Source organism: Diorhabda sublineata, chromosome 2 (assembly GCF_026230105.1).
Source record: "Diorhabda sublineata isolate icDioSubl1.1 chromosome 2, icDioSubl1.1, whole genome shotgun sequence".
Classification (NCBI taxonomy): Eukaryota; Metazoa; Arthropoda; class Insecta; order Coleoptera; family Chrysomelidae; genus Diorhabda; species Diorhabda sublineata.
Window position 1 is genome coordinate 41515170 of NC_079475.1, and position 25629 is coordinate 41540798.

At 28.5% G+C, this 25629-nt stretch overlaps 2 protein-coding genes across 6 annotated transcripts; one reads left to right on the top strand and one right to left on the bottom strand.

Moving 5' to 3' along the window:
• Positions 1 to 231: 231 nt before the first annotated feature.
• LOC130453090 (clavesin-2) lies at positions 232 to 15702 on the bottom strand. 4 transcript variants are annotated; one of them, XM_056792685.1, is made up of 8 exons: positions 14874 to 15086; positions 12886 to 12971; positions 5827 to 6006; positions 5671 to 5765; positions 4177 to 4330; positions 3069 to 3262; positions 1238 to 1499; positions 232 to 1180 (listed from the first exon to the last, which is right to left on the bottom strand). In XM_056792685.1, exons 2-8 carry the CDS (start codon positions 12920 to 12922, stop codon positions 1140 to 1142), a joined length of 963 nt encoding a protein of 320 aa, XP_056648663.1. In that variant the 5' UTR covers positions 12923 to 12971; positions 14874 to 15086; the 3' UTR covers positions 232 to 1139. The 4 variants fall into 4 exon arrangements, with proteins under 4 accessions (XP_056648663.1, XP_056648662.1, XP_056648661.1 ...); XM_056792684.1 differs by lacking the exon at positions 12886 to 12971 and having other exon boundaries at positions 14874 to 15702; XM_056792683.1 differs by lacking the exons at positions 12886 to 12971; positions 14874 to 15086 and adding an exon at positions 11696 to 11989.
• A 991-nt stretch (positions 15703 to 16693) lies between these two features.
• Positions 16694 to 24097, top strand: LOC130453091 (alpha-tocopherol transfer protein-like). Of its 2 annotated transcripts, none has more exons than XM_056792688.1 (7): positions 16694 to 17086; positions 20031 to 20176; positions 20534 to 20628; positions 20813 to 20963; positions 21627 to 21820; positions 23018 to 23196; positions 23784 to 24097. In XM_056792688.1, exons 2-7 carry the CDS (start codon positions 20038 to 20040, stop codon positions 23953 to 23955), a joined length of 930 nt encoding a protein of 309 aa, XP_056648666.1. In that variant the 5' UTR covers positions 16694 to 17086; positions 20031 to 20037; the 3' UTR covers positions 23956 to 24097. The 2 variants fall into 2 exon arrangements, with proteins under 2 accessions (XP_056648666.1, XP_056648665.1); XM_056792687.1 differs by having other exon boundaries at positions 16886 to 17086; positions 19988 to 20176.
• The last annotated feature ends 1532 nt before the right edge of the window (positions 24098 to 25629 follow it).

Here is a 25629-nt window from a genome sequence, read left to right on the forward strand (position 1 = left end):
TTTTACTAAAAACAAAAGCTAACACCACTTCTTCTAATTACATATAAAAAATTGTATAAAACCTTATAAAATTCTCTTATAAACACAACAAAAATGTTGAGAACCTCGATTAAAGATATTTTCGTATGTTATTGAGCTAAATAGAACCAATAAAATAGTTTTAACGATGAAAAATTCAATTAACAATAAATGCAACTTATTCTACAAGTAAAAGGGAAAGGAAAGTTGGAAAATTTCTTGTACTGAATTTGTCGTGTGCTGTAGGTTCTTTCCTCGAAGAAAAATACATAAAACCGAGATTTTATCAAGAAAAAAGGGTGCAAAAAGTAAGTATCCTCCAAAATTTTTTACTTTATTAGACTCTAATCACAATCGGACATATTTGAATACCCCAAACATCTAACCTTTACCATGATCTCAAAGTGCGGTTAGGCAGAGAAGTTGCACTTCTTTTATTATCCTGCGAGCTCCGCGGCGATAGAAAGCTCCTTTACTACCTATAGCTAGGTTCACAATAAGAAAAGAAACCGTTTTAACAAATGAAAGAATTGGTAAAAACGTTTCTTTCCAATAATTGGAAGCTTTTATGAAACAAGAAGCAGCACAAAATGAAGATAGAAGTTGTAGAACAACACCAGGATCTGATTCTGGTGCTTGTACTACTTAAAATGTGAGATGATCAGATAAAAAACTGAAGAAATAGATACCAATTCTAATATTCTAAAATTTTTAGTACCAAAAGCGAAATCGAAAAGTTAATTTCGCTTGTTAAGAGGGTAATGAACATATCTGATACTAATTATTATCCAGGAAAGTCATGAAAAGCTAATAAGAACCGAGTTGAACCAACGCAAGGACTCTGTTAATAGAGAAACAAAAAAATTTGTTCAAAAATCGATATAATAAACAGTTTGGAGTATCAGGAACATTTTCCAGTAGGATTTAACTTTCCCTGGACGAGGGAAAAACTTTTTTTATCAGGTTAAATAGTGTGTTCATTAATTTAAAATTGTATAACATTGAAAAAAATATTTAGAGCTAACCATATCAAAAACTGGCAACATTTTTACAAAAAAATTTATAATAATCGACAGTAGGTGTTATAGCAAGATGGATGGCTTCTCTTCTTCTATTTCGATTTACAATTCTCCCTTTTTGTTATAACCATATGAATTGATCGCTGAAAGTACAATTAATAATTTTTTTTTGATATTAACGATTAAACTGAAGTACTTACCGGTGTATTCTTGATCGCACATAACCAACAGTTCGTACCATTGGTTACCGTTTATTCTTGGTAAATCTAAAGTACCCCCGTAACATTCAGGCAAGCATTTGGGGCTTATGTATTGCTGTAACGATTTGCGATCTGTACCGTGGAAGATGATACGGCTTCTCAATTTTTCCCTAAGGAAAGGTTTGAAAAATGCGAAAACTATTTTGAAAATATAAGGTTGATTCACGATGTGGATATTTTTTAACCTTAAAGGCATGCTGTCCTGTAAAAGAACGTTTAATTAGCATATTTACAAAAAATCAATTTATTTTTGTTATTGAACTATTGACACAAGTGGCTAGGCCGGATCTGTACGTTTACGATACCAAACGAAATCGAGAATGGAAGAGAGAAAGAGCGAGGTCATTTGTGACAGTGTTGCCGGAAGTAAAGTTTTTTTTTAGATAAGAATAATTTTAAATTAAAAGTAACAATTGAAAAATGTTTTTATTGTATAAAAAAATATTAAACGCAGTTTTATCGTTATTATCGTAAATATGAATATTTTCTAATTTTTATAAAAAAATCTATTTTTTTAACTGCGTTTTGAATAATGTGAAGGATTTTCGTAAATCGATTAAAAATGGTCGGTAAAAAAGTATGGCAACACTGAATTACAACGAGATAAGAGAAAGACGAGGCCATCTGCCACAGTGTTGCCAGAATTGAAGTTTTTTATGCGAATTTGAAGCACTTTTAGCAAATATTTGTATAATACAAAATATTAAACTCAGCTTTCGCCACGTCAATATGAATATTTCGTTACTTTTATTGAAAAAAACTTCCATCACAGTCTTTTAATCGACGAAATCCTAATGTTTTGAATGATTTAAAAGATAATCGTGAATCGGTTAAAAAAACAAGTTTGGCAACACTGAATTACAACGAGATAGGAGAAAGAACGAGGCCATCTGCCACAGTGTTGCCAGAATTGAAGTTTTTTATGCGCATTTGAAGCACTTTTAGCAAATATTTGTATAATACAAAATATTAAACTCAGCTTTCGCCACGTCAATATGAATATTTCGTTACTTTTATTGAAAAAAACTTCCATCACAGTCTTTTAATCGACGAAATCCTAATGTTTTGAATAATTTAAAAGTTAATCGTGAATCTGTTAAAAGAACAAGTCTGGCAACACTGAATTACAACGAGATTCGTAAGATTGATGCATAATAAATTCATTGATTCTGTATCAGTTTTACATCAGTTATTTGTTCGTAATAAATAATAAAATTTAAAATTTCGATATTTATTCATAATGTGTTACAATGTGACCGTCTTTCGAAGAGATGTGACTAAAATTAGTTAAACGGAATGTGATTAGAATATCTAATGGGTAATAACTGAAACAAAATGAAGCAATTACTTGATAATTGTCATAAAAAAATAATGTAATAATACCTAATTCAAGGAGATTTAATAAATAAAGACACGTAATAATGTTATGTGTAGAATCCGGTGCATCGCGTGTAAATATTTGAGGTTATGTATTCGAAAATAGTCAAGATCGAAATAAAAATTCCGTTTAACGATAAAAACACAAAATATACACTGAGCGATACAAAAAACCGTCAAAAATATGAATATAAAAAAATTAATATGAATAAATAAGCTAAGCAACGTTTTGAAGTTATTTACAACCTGTTCTTATACCACTTTCGACTGTAAAAAATTCCATTACTTTACGTAATATACTGGTTCTTACTGTGTCGCCGAATTACGTAATTATACCATATAGAAATTAGCATATTTTGACTTCATATAATTAATTAAAATGATTCTGTCTTACCTGAAGCCAATCGACGATTCTTTTGGCGAATCCGGGTGTGAATTTAGTCGTTTGTGATAAAGTCAAACCGAGCATATCGAAAATAACAATGGCGCCGCATACTTGTGTTTCCGGTTCCAACATGGCCGCTTCGAGGAACAACACACAACCTTTGTATACTTCGTCTAATGTCACTTCATCCGTTTTCCATTTTTCTATTTGGAAACAATGATAAATTTAACGAAAACATCCAGGAAATAAAAAAAAATTAGATGCAATTTTTTTTAAACTGTTATTTTCACGTTCCCATCTCTGTACTTGTCATTATTTCGATACGTATGTTTTTTTTAATACTTATTTAATTAAATATTGTTTAAATTAGAAAAACAACTTTGTTTATTACTTTATTTAATTGAATGCCAATATTTTATCATAGTCGATCGGGGAATGAAAACATTACAAATTAATTACGATGTAAAACAATTAAACATAAATTGATTATTACGTTAAACAAAAAAAATTAATAAAAATAAATAGGGTGCGTCATACAGTCATTGGACACTCGCATTTTGAATCCTACAATAAGAATAAATTGTTTATTTATATAAATTTGAATATTCTATCATAGATGCCATTACGTCCCTGTTATATTTATTCAACCATCTTTCTCGCTAGACAACCAGAGCGTGACGTCATATCCGTCGATTTGTTTCTGCATTTAAAAAGTGTTCAATTCGTTTACTATTGTAAATGGTACTTTGTTTTGTGCGATAAGGTATTTTTTTGGAAAAATTTCGAAGAAAATACGAAATAATCACAAATCACTAAACGTATACAGGGTGTTCCGCAAAAAATTCGGTAGTGAATAGATGACGTGGAAATAATGTTGTGACATAAAAAAATTTGTCATACGACTCCTCGTTTCTGAGTTATAGGTTGCGAAACTTAAAAGTATATTATCTAAACTATAAATTTGAACATTATCAATTTTTGATGGATGGTTACGTGTTTGAAGTCAGGGGCGGCTCATGCCCAATAGTCCAGATTCAGGAGATATGTAGTTAAATTTTGAAAATAAAAATTTTCTCAAGTGTTCAATAACTGCACGGTTTACCCCAGTTTTACTTACTTCCTAATTCTATAATTAAAATTCTTCTACCAAATTGATCTCTATTCGGTTGTACTGTTAAAATATTTTGTTCGAAAATATTCTTCTCTTTACTGGGCATCAAACCGTCGTAAACATCGGCGTGCGTTACTTTAAATTTATAATATCTCTTAATCTGTAAACAAAAAAAGTTCGCGCGTCACAATTTAGAATCGATTCCAAAAATGTTTTTGTACTAAAATTCCGATTTATTTTTGACCTAACCTCGTATCTTCATCCTAACTTGTTCGTATGTACGTACAGTTCAATTGAATCAGCTGGAACTAGTTCAAAATCCACCAAAGCAAAATTAATTTAAAGCAGTGGAAAATTTTTTAATTTTGTTTTATATTAAAAAAAATGAGTTCTAAAAATATTTTTTTACGGAAATATAATGACTAATAGCGATGGCAATCACCATTGGTCGACATAGTTATGGAAGTAATTAAAAAAATATAATTTAATAGTAAACATTCATTATAATAATTATAATTTAATGAGATTTTTTTATTTCAAAATATGTATAACGTGGTTAAATAAACATAAAACAAGAATAATTGTTTTATCAGAAGTTCTACCACACACTTTGCAGAAATATCAAAGTTTTTATACTAATTTCGCTTTTTCTTCAATAATTACGTTTGTAACCATGAAAATCACACTTAACTGTCATATTGAGTTCAACTGTCTATGTTGCCACGTTTAATTCTACTTCAGACATGATCGAAATTAAAAACTTCAAATTACTCTTTGAATTATCAAGTTTATCAAATTTATTCATTAGTATTTTTGTATTTGAATTTATACAATCATTATTTCAAAAAGTTTTCATACTAATTTTGCTATTTCTTTGATAATTACGTTTCTAACAATTATAATCACTTTTAAAGGAATACCGTTCAGGTTACAACTGCCATAATGGATTTAACTATATGCTACGTTGCCACGTTTAATTCTACTTCGGAGATGATTTAAATTAAAAATTTCAAATTAAATTCTTTTTTGAACTGTAAAGTTTATCAAATTTATTCATGTGGTTTTTTAGAAAGTATACACTGAAAAAAAAGTAGGCAATTATAATTTTGCTTTTTCTTTGATAATTACGTTTCTAACAATGATAATCACTTTTAAAGAATACCGTTTAGGATACAACTGCCATAATGGATTTAACTATGTGCTACGTTGCCACGTTTAATTCTACTTCGGAGATGATTTAAATTAAAAATTTCAAATTAAATTCTTTTTTGAACTGTAAAGTTTATCAAATTTATTGATAAGTGGTTTTTTAGAAAGTATACACTGAAAAAAAGTAGGCAATTATCATTTCAAAAAGTTTTCATAATAATTTTGCTTTTCCTTTGATAATTACGTTTCCAACAATGATAATCACTTTTAAAGAATACTGTTTAGGTTATAACTGCCATATGCAACGTTGCCACGTTTAATTCTACTTAAATGAAATAAAAACATGCTCACCAAATCACGGGCGCTTTCAGGATAGAATTTACATGGTCTCAAAAATCTCACTAACCAAAGGTCGTTATCTAATGGTACTTTAAGGTCTTTTTCCTCTGTAACAAATTTCAAAAATTGAATATATACTTCTAATAATATACTTTTCATTTTAGTTACCTTTTAAAAGATCTCGTAGTGTTGCTATAGCTTCCCTTTTAGTGTCCGGATTTTCATTCAGTTCTTTCCTAGCGATTTCTTGTACTTCCGGTCTTAATTCGTCAATTTCGAATTGCAGCACGTAATCCCCCAACTTTACCGTGGGGAGCTTTTCCATAACGGAAAGCAGACTTGGGGCAACTGCAACGAGGAAAAATATTCAAATCAAAAGAATCCCGATCGGAAAAATTAGGATATTTGGCAACAATGGCGGTGGTATATTGACAGCTTCACTGAGTCGTCATATTTGTTGTTAAGACCATTATATTTTTACAGAAATGAAATATTAAAATATTTGTTATTGTGTGCTTACTTCGAACGATTTAAAAAAAAATAGTAGATAAAAAAACTATGACTCAATTACCTTGAAATTCAACTTAACTTTCAAATAGAATTATCTTTAACGTTTTAAATTGAAATGTTAATTTTTTTTAGTTGATAATTCCATTACTAACCAAAATATTGATTTCAATGGTTATCTAATTGTTTATTATGATTATTAAGTGTAAATATAGTTTAAAATATAAAATTATTTCTCACGTAAACATTTCGAAAACCATCTAAATTATTTAAAGAGATTAAAAAACAAAAAGCAATTCATTTCAAACGGTTATATACATAAAATGATCAATACCTGAAATAAAAATATGAAAAAATTCCAATCCAATCCTGTATATATAATAACCGTAAACAAAATATGAAAAAGATCGAATCCTAACCTAATTCTTTAAAATAATCCTTAACGTTAATATATAATTCTTCCGAGGAATGTTTTAATATAAATAAATATATCACCTTTGGACATTATGGAAAATCCAAGTTATTAATATTTATCAAACAGTTTCTTCACAGTTTTCTATCAATTCGTTGGCTGAAGAATGAATTCAGAACAAGTTCTACTTTCTATGTCTGTATACTAGCGGTACACTGAACAATATTCAGATTATATAAAACTGGCACAACTCACGTTATTGACTGAAAGGCGCGAATACACAAAAATGTGTGAACCTATTGGAGAAAAGTAACATATAAATACAGATGGAAACGGATGCGACGTTGCCACGTCAAATTTAAAACCGTAGAAATTCGATGCTCAATAATTCAATGGGAAAGCTTTTTTTTGAAACGATTAAGTTGCAATCAATTTTGTATTAGCTTACGATTAATAATAAATAATTGCCAAGATAAAGAAGAATAGACATCGTTTAATTTGTAAAAAAATTGCATAATACAAAGCTTAAGATAAACAAGAATCTTTTATACATATGGGGAATTTAAACTGAGGAAATTAGGAATTAATAATTTTGAGATACGCATATTTGTTTTTAAAAAGCGCAAATAACGAAAAAACTTTCAAAACGCAGAACAAAATTTTATCAAATCGGGATGTCAGTTGTAATTATTTGTCGACACGTAATTTGATAAGGAGATTTAAGACTCGTGTGAGATTGATGATAACGAGGAAATGTCCAAAATTACGCATAAAACTTCTCCGATATTATGTACAATATCTTTAAAACTCAAGGAAGTAGGATATAGTGTATCAATTTTAGATATGGCAACGCTGTAGGAACTTTTAATGCATTCCTTGGACAAATAATCGACGAAAAATTAATAAGTGGGAATTTTGTATTTAGTAACTAAATTAAATTGTAAAAGATACCTCAAGGTTTTTGTGACAGAAATTTTTATGTAATTTTTAATAACCGATCATTCGGTTTGCAGGTCGTTGAAAATAATTTATCGTCGAAACAACATAGTTAGTTTAATTGTACGTTATTTTTCTCATATTATAAATAATTGTAACTAATCATATCGGTCATTTTTTAGACGTTTTTCTTTTGAAAATGAAAAATATTTTCATCTCAATGATAATACACGTATAAGACGAGTCCATTTCGTGTGCGGCAGGGGTGTACGTTCATGTATCTTCCACGTTTACCGCCAAATGGACGAGTCCATTAATTGGAGGCAACTGCTTTAGTTTAGTCCGCCGAAATCAAAATAATATATAGGGTGATTCATTGTAAAAAACATAATTTCAATATCATTCAATTTTCGGGATCTAATTTTCAATAAAAAATAAAATGGTGTACCTAGTGAGGTGTATATTTTATTTAGACCCTAATCCCTTAAACCATCGTGTCATTAGTGCCCTTTCAGAAGATTAATATATTAAATACTAGCGTAAAATATCAGCTGTGGAGCAGAAAAGTGAAACAAATTAGCAGAACAAGATATGAAAGTTATTTTTGTTGCATTAACGTCCCCGTGTATATTTATGGCTTTCCTCGGGTTAAGAAACACTACCCTATATATTAAAATTATGAAAATATTGATTATATATAATTTCCGTACCTAAATTATTTTATTTAACAAAGTAGTTGTACACCCAGTGTATATCTTTCATTATGACATACATCACCCTGTATAGAGCAAATATTGTCGTCACACTTTGTGGTTACAAAATATATATCCCGCCTAAAATTATTTCTCAACGTAATCCTGTCCTCATTATATTTTTTTTTGTTGTTCGAACCCTCATTTAACTATTTTTTTAACCTACCAGTTTTTTTTTCATTCCTTGAATGATTTCGTATGTGTTAAAAACAGGAGATTGGCTAATGAATACTAGTTTAAGCACATGTCGTTTTTTTTATAATCAAGTAGAAGGTAATATTAGCATTTTAAATTGAATTTTTATTTATGAACAAACCTAACAAAAGAAACCGCGAAAATAAATCGCAAGATAAAATTTATTTCATTAAAACTAACATTGAAAATTAAACAAAAGAAAAGAAAATTACAATCTGACAACAATGTAAATAATATCGGCCATTTTGCAACTCGAAATAGATATAAATCATGCCGGCCGTTGCATACTTTAAATTCGCTTTGTATACTTATGTATATTGCGTTACAAAACAGTTTAATGCACTTGAAAATTTTCAATGAAACTTCATAATAATATTTCAAGTTTAATATTTTCGTTTCCTTTGGGTTTATTTATCAATATAACGTGTTAGTTAACATAACCTTGAACTTTAGTCAAATGGGTGTTTAATCGAACTCTAATTTTTCCAAATGACAAAAATAATAATTATCGACTGAAAATTAGTGCCAATTACTGTTGGAAAATTATGATGTCATTGTATATAGATTAACACAACTACATTACAGGTGAAATGTGAATTAAATACTAAATTAAATTTTGCCTGAAAGAGTCTGACGTAAACAAATAAGAAACGAATTCTGGGTAATAGTCTTAACGCTGATTCTTTCCTAACACGTGACTAGAATCACGATATTATCTAAGACGTACTGTGTTGTTACTATCTTTTTCTAATCACAAATAAAAATAAAAGGCATACAACAGTGTATTAGAAAGTGTCGTAGCGGTTTGTAGCAATTGGGAATATTTTAAAAACACATTTTTTAGAGATAGCTGTACCTTCGGATAAAACATAATAATAATTTTAAAAATCCCGACGTTAGGAATATTAGTCATAACGTTAATATCTACTGTCATTTTGATTCGATTCAAATTGATGACGTATCGATCACGCGACGGCGTTTTTAGTATACAACAAATCTATTCAAATATAAATAAACATTTGAAAATAAAAATGTATAAACCCACTTCATCTAATTAGACAAAACTCACGTAGATGTACTCAATATTGCATATTGTAGAAAATGACGAATCCTTTTTCATTTATTCACATGACCTTGACCTTCTTTTCAACGTTGCTAGTGCAATCTACTTCAAACGTGATTTGTATCATAACATATTATTATTTTTATTAGACGGTCATTGGCTCGGTAATGTTAAGATGGATAAATATCCATAATCATATTTTTTATTTTAAATTTAGTCGTCCTTTACGAATTTATTGAAATTAAAAGGCAACTGATAGATTGGTATAATAGGCAACACTGTTTTAAGTAATCACTACATCCAACGCCATTTTCAAGGATAATATTTCCGGTCTTATTTTCTTCATATTCCCACTACTGATAATCATCAATTTAGATAAAACGTTTGACAATAATGTAAAATAATTCTAATCATAAATTCTTTCAATTATATGTGATAGAAGATGGAATCAATTTAATTAAAAAAAGCACGTAAGTGAAAATTCCGGATTGCAATAATGCCAATCGAATATATTTGACGTAACTGTCAGAATGACAGCGTAAGTCATTAGTATAATAATCTACTTTTAATGTATTTTTACAAAACATAATAAAAAAACACTTCTTATACTTAGTTACGTATATATATTTTTATAATTAAGGCTATTCTGTTAGCATTGACAACACTGTTTGTTCACCAACATCCAGCTTGACTCGCTCAATTCTACGCCGAAAGAATTTGACATAAAGCGCATTTTTAAGTTCGTAATAAAAGGAGATAGATAAAATAAGATTTAAGCAAGACGTAAACCTGTATCACGAAAAATAATTACAGGAAATTAGTTGTAGTTTTGATTGTACAAGGTTATCGTTTACGTACTTCGTTATGAGAAAAAATATTATTTATAATATATGCAGTATGATTCATTAAATATGTTCAATGAATTTAGGTAGTTCTATGTTTTGTGATTGTAGAATAGAGGGCGCTATTGAATCAAATAGGTTGAACCCTAAGTTTTTATTAATTTAAAAAATGATATATAGAGAAAAATGAAACTTTTGTAGTTAGTGACAAACAATATAATTTTTAATGATATTATACCGAGAGGCTGATACATAATTAGTTTTTTTTACGGAATGATGATGCAGAATAAAGAACAAGGTTCAATGTCGTTAATGACTCCCAATCGATTACTAAAAAACCTGTAGTTTCGAAACGAGGACAAGCTGAGATGAAAGATCAATTTTTAATTTTCAATTATTATATTTTTACGCAATATTAACATATACCTAGCTTAGTAAAAGTATTACAGAAACTTTAAATCGTGCATCTAGGTTAAAAAAATTAATTTCAAGTTTATTAATTCACAGCTAGAGGGCGTAGTTAAATATTCGGATCAGTTGCCTTATAACTTTAGAAATAACAGGTAGGGGTGACTGGGGAAGTGGATGCAATGCAAAGTATTCTTAAATCTTATCTTAAAAAAAATGGATGTACACTTTAGAATACTTATACAAAAGAAAATTTATTAAAAAGCACGAAATATAGAATTTGAAAAATATTAACGACCGTATTGACAATTTAATGACTTTGATACAACTGTCAGTATAAATGTTCAACTGTCAATTTTTTCATATAACTTACATTTTACAATCGATTCAATTGTGTGTGAGTTAGGAATCAATTAATTCTGTCAATAACCACATTCTTAATCAAGTCTTAATTAAAATCGGATAATCGATTATTTTACTTCTTCACATTTAGAAAATTGAGTGGAATTAATATTTGAAAGAGTGATATCTAGGATGTAAATTATTAGACGGTTCTAAAACCGAGCCTTTTAATTTTTTTCATATTGTGATGGAACGAATACGATCGGGTTTACTTGATGTAATTTTATAATAACTGACGTGCTCCTCCTTCCATGGCTAGACAACTACTGACGAATCATGATTCAAATCGCGTAGACGATACGGATGCGCCAACTTAACGCATGCGTATTCATAAATTTATAAAACGAACAATTTAATTGACTATTTAATGATTTAAATAAAGGAAAGTTTTTTTACTGAAGTAGGTGACAAACATAATTTAATTAATAGTATAAATGATTAATTGATATAATGAAACCTATTAAAAAAAAAACATCATGTCATTCCTTATTATAAATGTGTTAACAAATGGATAACTTACGAGATGCTGGTATATCCCTTGAGCCCAATTCAATGGGCGTGATATTCTCAATTTTCTTTTTTTCTTTTTTAGATCGAAACATTTCGAAAAATTTATTAATTTTTAACCTTAAAAACACTGTCACAATGAGAAGCTATTATTTGTTGAATAACGTGTACAACAGTACAAATCCATTTTGATACCTTTTTAAATACCATTGTATGCAAATCATTTCAATCGACGTTCAAAAAGGATTCCGTAAGGTAAATTCATTGTCAAAATTAATGAAGACACAATATTATTATTAACAAATTAACTTCAGGTTTATTGTATTAACCTTGATTAAGGTTAAATATTTAACGTTTAAATGCTACATCCTGAAGCGTACGAAAGTGATGAATCTTTTCTTAAAGTCTACGCCATTGGTTGTAATTTTCGTTTTAGAATAATTTTTTGATTACCCAATACTTTCCTTGTAAAAAATTATTCCGATAAATAATCTTCTGACATTATGATCCGGTTAACTCGATTTCCGATAACTGTCATTCGGAAACCGAAGTAGCCGAATTTGTAAATACAAACAAGTTTTTTGGAAATATCAAGTTATATTTTCTTTAAAAAAGAATACTAATCATTATAATATTGGAATCTATTATACATATAATTGAATTAAGACATAAAAACACCCATAAACGGTTAAATAAAGCATGAAACTAAGTGATTAGTATTTGTAATTAGTTGATCTACTTGATTTAGATCGTTATTTCCGGAAAGAAGAACGAAATATGGCCGATCAGAAGCACCGCCCTAAAAACGCGCGTATTTCACAATATTGTACAGGGCCGTATTGAGGTAAAGATAAAATATAATAAAATATTTTTAAACTCATGGAAAATTGATTTCTCTGGAAACTAATGAACGAAGATTTTTTGAAATAGTGAGAAAATATATAGATGGAGACGAATTTTAAAATACTTCCTAGGTTATAAATTTTTTATCGTTCTTCTTTCAAGAATTTGATTAAACTTTTTATTCCTAAGGTGCTGTAGGTTAAAGTTTTCGTAAAACAACGAATAATGACCCTATATGATTATTAATTTTATTAAATTTGTTAAAAAAGGTTAGATATAATACACAATTATAACTAAACATATATTTATATCAACAATTAATATGAATAATGGAAATAATTTATCCAAAATAAAACTTACGTTCGGGGGCCATCGGTACATAAATAATTTCAGCCATATTTATAACTATGATCGTTCAACTTCGAAATAGTAATATCATACTAAAACTGATATTATTATAAATATTTTATAACATTAACATCGTCCACTTGAACGATTCGTTTATCAGACAGATTTCTGTTATCACGAAAACGAGGAATGAATTTTAAAATTATACAGTGTGTTTTCCAGCACAAAAATATTCTTGCGATATTTGTATTTAATCCAATATCAGTACGAGAATTCGCCAAATTCAACTTACGTAACCTCTGTAATCACTTAACTATGAAATAAATATCATATCGTAATTATTTAGATACAAATGTTTCGGGTATAGTACAGTGTAGTTATTGGTTTGCATATGAAACTTTTTTTTTATCCCAGAGTTGTTTCAGAAGCACTAGATATTGTCTCACCCTCGTATACTGTTTAAATTTTTTCTTAGTAATAAAATCGTGTATTAAAAATTAAATTTAAAACCGATTGAGTTCTGGAAACTACAGAAAAAATATTTTCATACAAAAAAAACTGTTTTATTGTACCAACTGTGGACATACTGTATAAATCTATTCATAAATTTATCGAATTTATTACTTCTTAGTTAACCTCAACTACGAAATAATTTTTTTTATCCCAAAGTTGTTTCACAAGCACTAGATATTGTCTCACCCTCGTATACTGCTTAAATTTTTTCTTAGTAATAAAATCGTGTATTAAAAATTAAATTTAAAACCGATTGAGTTTTGGAAACTACAGAAAAAATATTTTCATACAAAAAAAACTGTTTTATTGTACCAGCTGTGGACATACTGTATAAATCTATTCATAAATTTATCGAATTTACTACTTCTTAGTTAACCTCAACTACGAAATAATTTTTTTTATCCCAAAGTTGTTTCACAAGCACTAGATATTGTCTCACCCTCGTATACTGCTTAAATTTTTTCTTAGTAATAAAATCGTGTATTCAAAATTAAATTTAAAACCGATTGGGTTTTGGAAACTACAGGAAAAATATTTTCATACAAAAAAAACTGTTTTATTGTACCAACTGTGGACATACTGTATAAATCTATTCATAAATTTATCGAATTTACTACTTCTTAGTTAACCTCAACTACGAAATAATTTTTTTTTATCCCAAAGTTGTTTCACAAGCACTAGATATTGTCTCACCCTCGTATACTGCTTAAATTTTTTCTTAGTAATAAAATCGTGTATTAAAAATTAAATTTAAAACCGATTGAGTTTTGGAAACTACAGAAAAAATATTTTCATACAAAAAAAACTGTTTTATTGTACCAGCTGTGGACATACTGTATAAATCTATTCATAAATTTATCGAATTTACTACTTCTTAGTTAACCTCAACTACGAAATAATTTTTTTTATCCCAAAGTTGTTTCACAAGCACTAGATATTGTCTCACCCTCGTATACTGCTTAAATTTTTTCTTAGTAATAAAATCGTGTATTCAAAATTAAATTTAAAACCGATTGGGTTTTGGAAACTACAGGAAAAATATTTTCATACAAAAAAAACTGTTTTATTGTACCAACTGTGGACATACTGTATAAATATATTCATAAATTTATCGAATTTATTACTTCTTAGTTAACCTCAACTACGAAATAATTTTTTTTATCCCAAAGTTGTTTCACAAGCACTAGATATTGTCTCACCCTCGTATACTGCTTAAATTTTTTCTTAGTAATAAAATCATGTATTCAAAATTAAATTTAAAACCGATTGGGTTTTGGAAACTACAGAAAAAATATTTTCATACAAAAAAAACTGTTTTATTGTACCAGCTGTGGACATAAATTTATCGAATTTACTACTTCTTAGTTAACCTCAACTAAGAAATAATTTTTTTTATTCTCATAGTTCTTTTAATATTTTTATTACAACAAAGAATTTTTTTCGGTATTTGAATTTGTTCAGAAAAAAAAAGAAAGATAAAAACTTACGTTCAGGTAGGAGTTTCTTATAACCAATTTCAGCAGACATGTTTATTTAAGCAGATGTGATCACTTTTTGTTTTCGAAGCAAAACCGCAAATAACGAACGATAAAAATTTCAAGAATATTTAATATTTTTTTTTTCATTAAGGAGGGAACTTTGCATTTAAATACGTCAACGTTATTGATCAACTTAATGGATGTTAACAATAATTAAAATAACACTATTTTTGTCGATATTCAGTTTATTATATTTATACCTAACTGGTTTTCGGTTTGTTATTTTTGTTATTCACGTTTTTCATATCAATACGTGTACCATGTCTACATTGAGTTCGATCGAAATATTACTTTCTCTGCTGAACATTGCAAAGGTTATGGTGTTCGATTCCAAGTATTTCGTAATCATTTTTGTGAAAAAAAATTGCTTTTATCAATTATGAAAACTAAAGAGAAAGTCATCGCGGTTTATGTTGACTGTATAACGTTTTTAAACCGAAATCTGTTATTGAATAATAATTATTCGTAATTTTAATACAATTACCACAAACTTTATCTGATTTGATATAATTTGTTTCATATAAACAAGAAATGTAATTGTTATATATCTTTAACTTAAGACCTAAGAAATATATATTATGCAAACACTTTTACATGTATGTATGTTGGGTTGCCTATACAAAATAATCGAAACTGTAGCGGGTATTTAACTGGGAATGGCCTTCGTCATATTTCTTCTATCGTCGCGAAACAAAGTTTTTCTGTCACTGGAGGAAAGCTCGCGATGTTTAACAACATTTTTTTACAGTTTCTTTTTGATTTTGACTCAATTTTACACTCACAAACTAAATATATTTCACTGTAACACACTATTATAATAACCGATGCCCTTAAAGACTGATTGTTATTAATATACATAAAGAAAACATCTCTGAATAATTTACTAAGTGTATTTCACTGTGCAGCAATACTCGAAGCTGATTGGCTGTTTTAAAAAATCAAATGAGCGACTATTCATTTCAAATAAAATGTTAACGTTTTTTTTAGAAACTTTTATTCATAAATACAAGTGAAATAAAAATCAATAAATTTTAATTTCAATATGACTAGTTTGGTAGACGCGAGAGCCTTTTTAAACGGCATTTTATATATATATATTAAACGTCTAAAATAAAAGCCTACCTCTCAAAATAAGAGTGGGAACTTCGTTATGAATAAAAAAGCCTGTGAAACCGGTTCTGCCTAACCGATTTTTATAAACTTGATGTTTTTTGAAAGAGCTTTTGTCAAACAATACAAAATATATAAAGTCTAAGTAAAGTAATTATCAACTTGGTTGCTAGAGGGCGTTGTTTGATATATTTTAGATATTGTGATTTCTTTTACCGAATATCTTAAAAAATGTGTAAACGACGATAATTTTTCTTCAAATATCTATTAGACTGGTTCATCAAAACGGAAATTCACATTTACATCGTATACTATTGTAATAATAATTGTGTATCGAACCAAAAATTATTTCCTTAATGCGGTCCTGTTACCAGCCGTTTATAAGTCTGATCACGTGCACTATGCGTGAATATATTTTTACTATATTTCTTGGATAAATAGAGTATATTTAGTTGTCCACCCGGTATAAAATTTTAATAATGCATAGTAGCATCAACATTATTTTCATAGTTTTAATAAAATAATGAATTCAATCGGTAATCATACATTTTATATTAACGTAATCGGATTTGACATATTTTTCGTATAGTGTGTTGCCTACCAACTAAATACAAATATTTCTATAAAACATATTTAGATATTATTACGTTTTTGTAGATATAGACACAATCTTTTATAAGTAAAAGTTCAGTTTGAACTAATAATACGGTAAAAAGCATCATCAAATGAAACGAAACTTAGAAAAAACTATATTTATTTACGAAGTACGAAATCTAATATGGTGGCCCACAATGACAGGATTATATTTAACGTTTTATTAGATAATAAAAAATACATTTCTGTTATTTAATTATACGTTATTGGTGCTAAAACGATGAATCGGTAGTGTTGGAGTAGTAACGATGGGAGAGTATTTCTGAAAGGTAAAACTAGAAAGCCATGAACTGTGTATTCGTTGTTACCGTTTATCGTGGCGCTGCGGCTGGCCTGGTGTACGTAAGAAAATTATTAAACTCTTTGTAGCAAGTACCACTTTGCATATAGTTAGACAGGTAAGGATAAATTTTTATCTTGAATTTTATTTTTAATGTATTATTCAATTGATTTGTTTGAGATAAAAATTAGATGAGATATTTTTATTTTCTTGAGAGGGATCTAGTTGTTGACCCGAATTTAGCTTTTATTTGACAAACACTTCGTGAGTTTAGTATGTAATTGTAAAAAAACAATGATAATTTTTAATATATTTTAATTTTAGTAGATTTATACTAGATTGATAAGGTTTTTATTGAAATTATAGAATTTGAACGTTATTAATAATTTTTTATCAGATTGATTTTTTTTTATACAAAAACAAATGAGACTTGAGAATTATTTAGTTTTGTAATTAATTCGAGGTCACGACGTGACGTTAAGCCCCTTTTGAAAACGACACTTAGCTGTAATTTTGCTCTTATCTATCAATATAATTGATTTTTTAATTAAGAAATATTTTTTTCTATATTTTCTTAAATAATCAACTTACTAATAATATTAATTTTTCATTTATTAGGTTGTAAAGTTAATTTTCATTTTTTCTTATGATTCATGTCTCCTTTTATGACGCCTTGTATCTCAGAAACGCTTCATTTATTGTTTTTTTCTTATAACCACATTTTTCAATATTAATTTGGGCTTAATATTCCCATGAATTTGGTTTAGACATTTTTTAAATAGATTTTTATTTTTCGAAATTCTTTAATCAATGGCAAAAATACATCATCCCGGAACTACTTCTATAATAGGTCATTTCGGGATGACGTCACAACCGGCTGTCATATTATTGTCTTACGTGAGAAATTTCGTGTTTATTTACATTAAAAATATTATTACTATCGGTTTTATTTCTATTGTTTCGGTCAAAGATATTCATGTCACTCAAATAAGTGGATTCAAATAATCTATTCTTCATATACAAATAAAATAAAATCTTCACCAACGACAATATGGCCGACGTATAAAATCACGTTACTCGAAATGATCTATTGCTATGATCACACCTCGTATTCATTCTTCTATATTAGGGTATATTGAATAATTTTATAAATTATGATATAATAAAAATAATCAACTGAAGAAATTTGAATACCTTTAACGAAAATATGGATGTTTATGTCTTATAATACACGTTGTATATCCCAATCTATATATTTAAATACATCAGTAACTTAACATAACCTCATTAACGGCCATTTTGACAAGCGGCAAAAAAGCCTCTATGTTCTCGTACAATAAAGAATTTTTTTCTAGGAGCCTAAGAAAGCGTTCATCAAATCTCGATTTTTTATAGTAGAAAGAAATAATATTATAAAAATAATTGTTCTTGTTAGGTTAGTTATAGTTGTAAAAATAAACGTAAGATTTATGTCTCTTGAAAACGAGTTAAAACTTTATGTTTTTTTGTTGGGTATTTCAAGTTGATTCTTGTGTTTTTAACTGACACTGTTCTTTGAAAGATCGCTGGTTTTTTTGTTTCATTTGTTTTTATAGTTCCCAGAATAACATAATCATATACATTAGCACAGGACCGTACTTAAACGCTGTAAGATCTGGTAATTTATTAAAATAGAATTATAATTTTGAATTTTTGTCGTTATGAGGTTATTCTTTACAAATTTTATAACAAAATAATCAGTAATTACTTGAACTTATAACGAATAATAAACAATTGAAAAAAAAATTGATTGATATTTTAGAATTAATCAAGAACCAAGGACACGCTTTAGAAATCGTGTTTTTTTCCATTTATAATTTTTTTTTATCACACTTTCCAAAGTTCAACGATCAAAAGATATTTCAATACTTATTTAACATCCTAATTATGATTTTATTATCTTTAAATATCGATATGAGACAATTTCAAAGAGGTTGTATAAGTATGTTATACTGATGAGGCCAAAAAACTAGAAACTATTATTCAATCTTGGAATGTTTACGTACTATTCCAAGTACGAGGTCCCAGAAGTACCTGACCCAATAAAATAGCCATTAACTACCAACATTGTTGGAAAATCTTTCATTAACAGGCCATTTCTTCAAGTCTGGGTACAAAAAATAATCCGAGGTGGCTAAATCTGGCGAGTAGGGTGCATGGGGTAGCCAAATGCGACCATTTTGTTTGATATCTTAGCTCAAATGTTCTTTTTTCTACTTTCATGTGAAACCAAAACTCTATTCAGTGGAAAAACTTGATTTTTATTGATGTAATCAGTTTTATAGCGATTATTGGTCATTCTACTATAGCCGCCATATTGAATTGAACAATTCGATCTTATTTATCACTAAGTAGTGATCGATAATACGACAAAATGATAAATAAATCCCCCGAACAGTTAACTGGGTCGCGAAATTTCTAAGTATAAATAAGCCGACAGATTACACTGAGAAAAAACAACAAAAAACTAATTTTCAGTGTAAAATTATGAAAATTAAAGAAAATACCAATATCCAGTTGTCTTTTATATTTAAAAATTCTCCTAAATCATATACGAAATTATTATGACATTTTTTTTCTTAGTGTAACGATTTGAGCTTGTTTTCTCAGTGTATTCCGTTATGCAATTTCAAAACTCATTCAAACAACGCGTTTTTTAAGCGTAGGTCTAAGTAGAAGTTTTAACTTCGTCCTAATTACCAATTTTTAATATTAACAAAAAAATGTTTTCCTTTGTAGCGTAAATTATTTCAAATATTAAAATGTAACAAAATGTCATAACCTATATCAGCGTATGAATTATAAACCTACGGTCATAATAAACCCCAGTTCAAGGTTACAAAATTCCAACTTAATAATTTTTAAAAACCTTTGCACATTTTATTTCATTTTAATTAATTTGATTGATGATAATTTGTTGATTTTAATCGTTTTCAAATGGTAATCACCTTCGTGTGTTAATTGTTTTTTTTTATTTGAGTTAAAAGTATGAATCATAAAATAACCGAACTGCTGATATTTAGGAACAAAATGTCGGATGTGGACATCCTCCCCGACTTGGATTTGGGAGAACCCCCCCAAGAGCTCCTTGATTGGACAAAAGAGAATATAAACGAAGATCCTGACACTAGGGATCAAATATTAGAAAATTTCAGAGATCTGATTTTCGGTAAGATTCGTTTCAACTTTTTCATATCGCCTCGTATACGAAAAATTAGTTTGTTACAAAACTTTTCATTATTATTTTTAATATTTCGATATATTCACTAGACCCTGTATATATCTCGTGAACAAGTAGGCGGTTCATCAACACATTGTAGCATCCATATTGTTGAAAATAATGTTTCCTACTTTATCTTCCTAACAACTTTCTGGTTATTTCCGGTTTTTAAACTTGTTATTTCAATTTTACAGTTTCCCTATTTGTGTCGTTGATATTTCTTTAAATAATAAACAATGCGTTTTATGAATCAGTAAAATCATAGAGTGGAACAATGTTATTTATTATAAATCCGTTGTTTCATAGAGAAAGGAGAATGTACACCACACAGGACGGACGATAGTTTTTTATTACGTTTTTTGAGGGCACGGAATTTCGTTATAGAGAGAGCACACAGACTGGTGAGTTCGTTTTTTTCGGTGTTGCCGCCTTTTGTACATAACCTCAAAAATGCCGTTAATTTGAACCAATTTAAAGTGAATTCGAATTGAGTAGAATATAATTTTTTTAAAAAATCTTTCATCTGCGATATATTAAAATTTTATATAAACAAAATCGTCTTAAAATGTTGACCTTTTGTTTTAGTTAGTTAATTATTACGAGTTCAAAGAAAATAACCCAGAATTCTATGAGGGTGTAAATTTAAGACATTTAATAAAAATAGGGGAAGAATCTATAATTATCGTACCGCCCTATAGGGAACAAACCGGAAGAAGAATTTTACTTTACAGAATAGGTGAGGTTGACTTGGATGCAGAGTTACGAGGGCTGATCTCTTTGTACCACTCATGAATGATTCAATAATTAAAAATTTATCATTAGGGGCTAAATCCGGAATATTGAAATTTACGTCTTCTACTGTAGACATGTCAACTTGTCAATTTCTGATGCAACTATACATAATATAGTCCAGGGAAATTATGAAAACCACACGATTCTGTTTGTTGCAATCTCCAGTAGTTTGATATATAGGATATCGACAAAATATTTTTTTCTTTTTTTCAATATTTATTCAATTTAACTACAACTAATCAGATCCTGACAGAACACCATAAGTAAATTTTTGTTGAGGAACGATTTATCAAGTTCCTTAATCCAATCAGTCACTGTACTATAATTTTTTTTAAAAATTAATTAAACATTCCAGGAAAATGATTGTAGGTCTATATATTTTCAATTACAGTCAAAATCCGTCAAAAAATGTGAGGTAAACACTTCGACCTCCTTCCCGGACTAATTAATTTATTAGTTCATAAATACATCAAGGACGGAACAAAAGAATCAGCCCTCGTATACAACGTCGTAAAGTATTCGTGGATTCATGGTCTATTTCAATTTTTAAAAACTTTATCTCCACTAATACTTTAATATTCCATTGTTTTTTTATTATTATAATTAGGTAACTGGAATCCGGATAAAATCAGTTTGGTAGCTTTATTTCAAGCCACCATGATAGTCCTCGAACTGGCTATATTAGAAGCAAGAGCACAAATATTGGGCGGAATAGCTTTTTTTGATTTAGGGGGATTGACAATGCAACAAGCTTGGTATATGACGCCTTCCATTGCCCATAAAATTGTGCAAATCATGGTGGTAAGTGATTATTGATTACCCATAATAAATGCCATTTTACTTCATACATAAAATAATTAATTCTGGTTTGTACTCACCCTGTAACAATACAATCACATTCACTTAATTTTATATTCATAATTGAGATTATTTTTAATAAAAGAACAATACATTATTAACTAAGACCGAATTTTTTTGGTAATAATTTAACGATAACAATCTTTGATCAAATTTCCACCCATACTTAAAGAAAACAAAGAACTTGAAGTTAAAGAACGCCGATTCTTCTTTTTTTCAAGGTCTTATACTTCTTAGCTAACGTAACCACTGTTAACTTTTTCAACAGAATCTTATTTTGCATTCATAATTATCGTGAATGTATACAAATAAAATAAAATTTATAAGATATAAAACTTTCTCGAATAATTAAGTAATAAAAAAAACGTCGGGTGCATTAATATAGGAAGCGATATCCAGACGAGAAATTAGAACAATCGATAGTCAATGTTAATGAATGTTTGTGGCTACGGATGGGTAATTAGGAGCAGTGTTGCCGGCTGATATATTTTTCCGCGTTATTTGTTAAAGTGATAATAATTATTATTTATTGATTTAGATAATATGAAAATCAACAAAAAAAGTATAAAATAGACCCTATAAACTTGATTTTTTTAAATTATTAATACATTTACGTCGTTTATAGTACGCGTATCGACTTTTATTTATTATTTCGGGTTTCAAATTCAAGTATTTTTGATAAAACCGACAACATTGTATATTTTATTCAACAGAGAAATGTTCAATTATTTATTATCACAAGGAATTCAAGTAAAAGTGGTACATTAGAGAACATCTTAATGCTTTTAACTTGGCTATATATAATACAAATGCAATAGGAAAGTCAGTAAAAAATTTTCTAGATCGTAAATCATGTCTTCGGGAAACAGATACACTTGCATAGTTGCCACATTTAATATTTTTATTGATATAGACGTACTGAGGGAGAATTTTCTATTGTATAGTATTCTAAATATCAAAAACATTTGGCAACTGTGTATTGTAAAACTTTCGAGCTGGATAAAACGAGTATTAGGAAAAACTGTGGGTGAAATGAATTTTCAGGAAAGTTGATTTATTAAAAAAGAAGAAAGCTTTGTTTAAATAAATAAATTGTTTTCGATTTTTTTTTTAATAAATTCTCTATAACGTTATTTTTAGACTTCTTTTCCTATGAAACTTCACGCTATACACATCGTTCACCAATCTTGGATATTCGATATAATTTACAATATTTTCAAGCCGTTTTTAGACGATCGTATGAAAGAAAGAATTTTTTTTCACGGAGATGATATGGAAAGTCTTCATCAACATATCGACCCTAAACATTTACCTGAAAGGTAACTTTTCATTTTCGTAGAATATCCATTAATTCGATTCTTATTACTACCCTACCTCGCCCTGCATCTTGTCCCTTCCGGAATCCGCTAAATTCAAACCAAAATCAAAGTACATCAATATTAAAAATATATAATAAAAATACCTATTCAAAAAACCTAATTTATATTTTTCTCAAATTAAGTGAGAAAACATCCCAATTGGCAACACTGTTGAACACTGTCATCACAGAGATATTATAGATTGAGTAGACATGCGTAGAGGTGGAGTGTGTCTCGAGTGTAAAGAATCACTTACATATTTCTATCTCTTTCTTTCAGACAGTAATACATAAATCATTCTCTTTCTAAATGTTGAACACTCCCATTTGCAAGCGCACCTATACATGCCTACTCTGTACGTAATATTTATCTATGCTCATATGCTCAAGATATATTTTTCTAACGTCTTTTAACGACTTTTATTTCATTATTGTACTTCATTGGAATCGTAAAACATTTACGTTTCTTTAATTTTTTTATTCTTATCTATTACATCACCAATGGTTCTAGAAAGTCGTACTTACACGAGACTCATTTGATTTGTTCAGGTACGGGGGTATTCACCCCGATTACAATTATAGCGATTGGATAGAAAATTTCCAAAAAAGTGAAAAGATCAGATGGGAGTTGGAAACTTTGGGATACAAAGACATCGAGGAAGAAGAAGAAGAAAAAACCGATTTAGAAGTAGACAACAACTTAAAAAACGAAATCAATTAATTTTTATTAAAGATATTCATTATTTTTAAATACATTATTTAAATTTAGTTCTAACAATCCAACAATAATAATCTGAAGATGACCTGTGGTGTTCGAATTGTAAGTTTTTGTAAAATTTAATCAAATATAAGCTTTTTTTGAACACGTGTTTATTTATAATACTTGTCTACATACACCCTATATCAAATTTTCTAATTTTCTATAACATTAAATTCAATTGATTTGAGACAGTTTGAAACTGATATGAAATCTCAATCAAAATGTTTTGGCTACACTGTACTTGAAAAAATATTCATTATACCAGTGGCGTAGCGTGTGTCAACTGGAAATTCACACCCTACTTATTAGTGCAACGTAATACACATTGTAAAACGTATGTTGATGCTGACGTCATCAATATTTTTACACTTGTTGACATGACAAAATTTTTCATATTAACTTTGACGGAACATGTACAAAAGACATTTGTTTTTTCATTATGGTGAAAATAAATTGCAACACAATAAATTCCCGTATAAAGTAACTTTACATGAATGAATCACCACACAATATCTGTCTATCTGCATTCTCTAACCTCAATTTTCCACGGACGAAATTAATAACTTTTCAATGAACAAAAATCGACAAAAAAACTTACTACACATAAAGTATCGTGGAACAAATCACAAATAAATTTTTTTGAAGGACACTTACCCATTATGTTTTATTTCAAATTGATTATGTTACTTGTGAAACCCTTTCGCACTACGCCACTGCCTTATACATATGCCGTCGAAACTATTAAGTAAGTATTGTTAAATATTTAAGAAAATATTGAGTAAGTATTATTGAATATTTATTAAGAATAAATCGAATCTTTATATAAAAATATTTCATAATAAGCCTAACCTCTATAAAAACATAATATAAATAGAAATTTCGAAAAATTATTATGCCAGCATCAGCACTTGCATGCTAAAATTTAAATGTAATTTTATCGAGAACTTGCATTCGTAAATGAAAAAAAAACACTTTTCATTTTGCTATGGTTGACAGGAACAATAAATTTCCCTCCATTTTCAAAGTATTAAACTGTTATATTTACGTACATATTTATGTCTTGCAAGTTAAGATCCTAGTTATGAAGTCACTTTTTGTCAAAGGTTTTTTGTTAGAAATATCAAATAATAATAAAATATCGAACTAATAATTTTATTGATTCATATTGATTGGGTTGAAATATTTCATTATGACCTATAGGCAACCAATTATACTTACATACGTAATGGAGTCTTCGTAATTCGAAGGTAATTTAAGAAGTTTAGTAAACATTTTAGTGTTTTTAAAATTCACGTGTTATTGATAGCATTCCAATATTTTTCATTGTCAGTTAGAAATTATCTACTTAAAAAACAGTAGAAATTTCTTTCCAAGCTATTAAAACTATATGAAATTTATATTATTCAGTAGTAACTACGCCATATGCAACCAGTTAAGCTATACAGCTCAATTATTATATTTTATTTAATACGTAGTTGCCATAAAAAACTCTCCATTTTTTCAATTCCATTTCTAAGTAAAGTTATGAAAAAGTTCAGTTCAGTTGTTTGTGTTATGAATTTGATTTCCAAAGTATCAAAAACTTTATAATTTCTCTAAATATTTGAAGCTTACAACTGCATCTTATGCAACCAG

Coding starts and splice junctions, on each gene's coding strand:
- LOC130453090 (XM_056792683.1), bottom strand. CDS start 11,777: ATGTTTCGATCTAAAAAAGAAAAAAAGAAAATTGAGAATATCACGCCC. Junction 4,331..5,670: donor CTGAAAGCGCCCGTGATTTG/GTGAGCATGTTT, acceptor TTTTGTTTACAG/ATTAAGAGATATTATAAATT. Junction 3,263..4,176: donor TTTAATTATAGAATTAGGAA/GTAAGTAAAACT, acceptor GTTTCCAAATAG/AAAAATGGAAAACGGATGAA.
- LOC130453091 (XM_056792687.1), top strand. CDS start 19,996: ATGAATCATAAAATAACCGAACTGCTGATATTTAGGAACAAAATGTCG. Junction 20,177..20,533: donor TTTCAGAGATCTGATTTTCG/GTAAGATTCGTT, acceptor GTTGTTTCATAG/AGAAAGGAGAATGTACACCA. Junction 20,964..21,626: donor AATTTTACTTTACAGAATAG/GTGAGGTTGACT, acceptor TATTATAATTAG/GTAACTGGAATCCGGATAAA.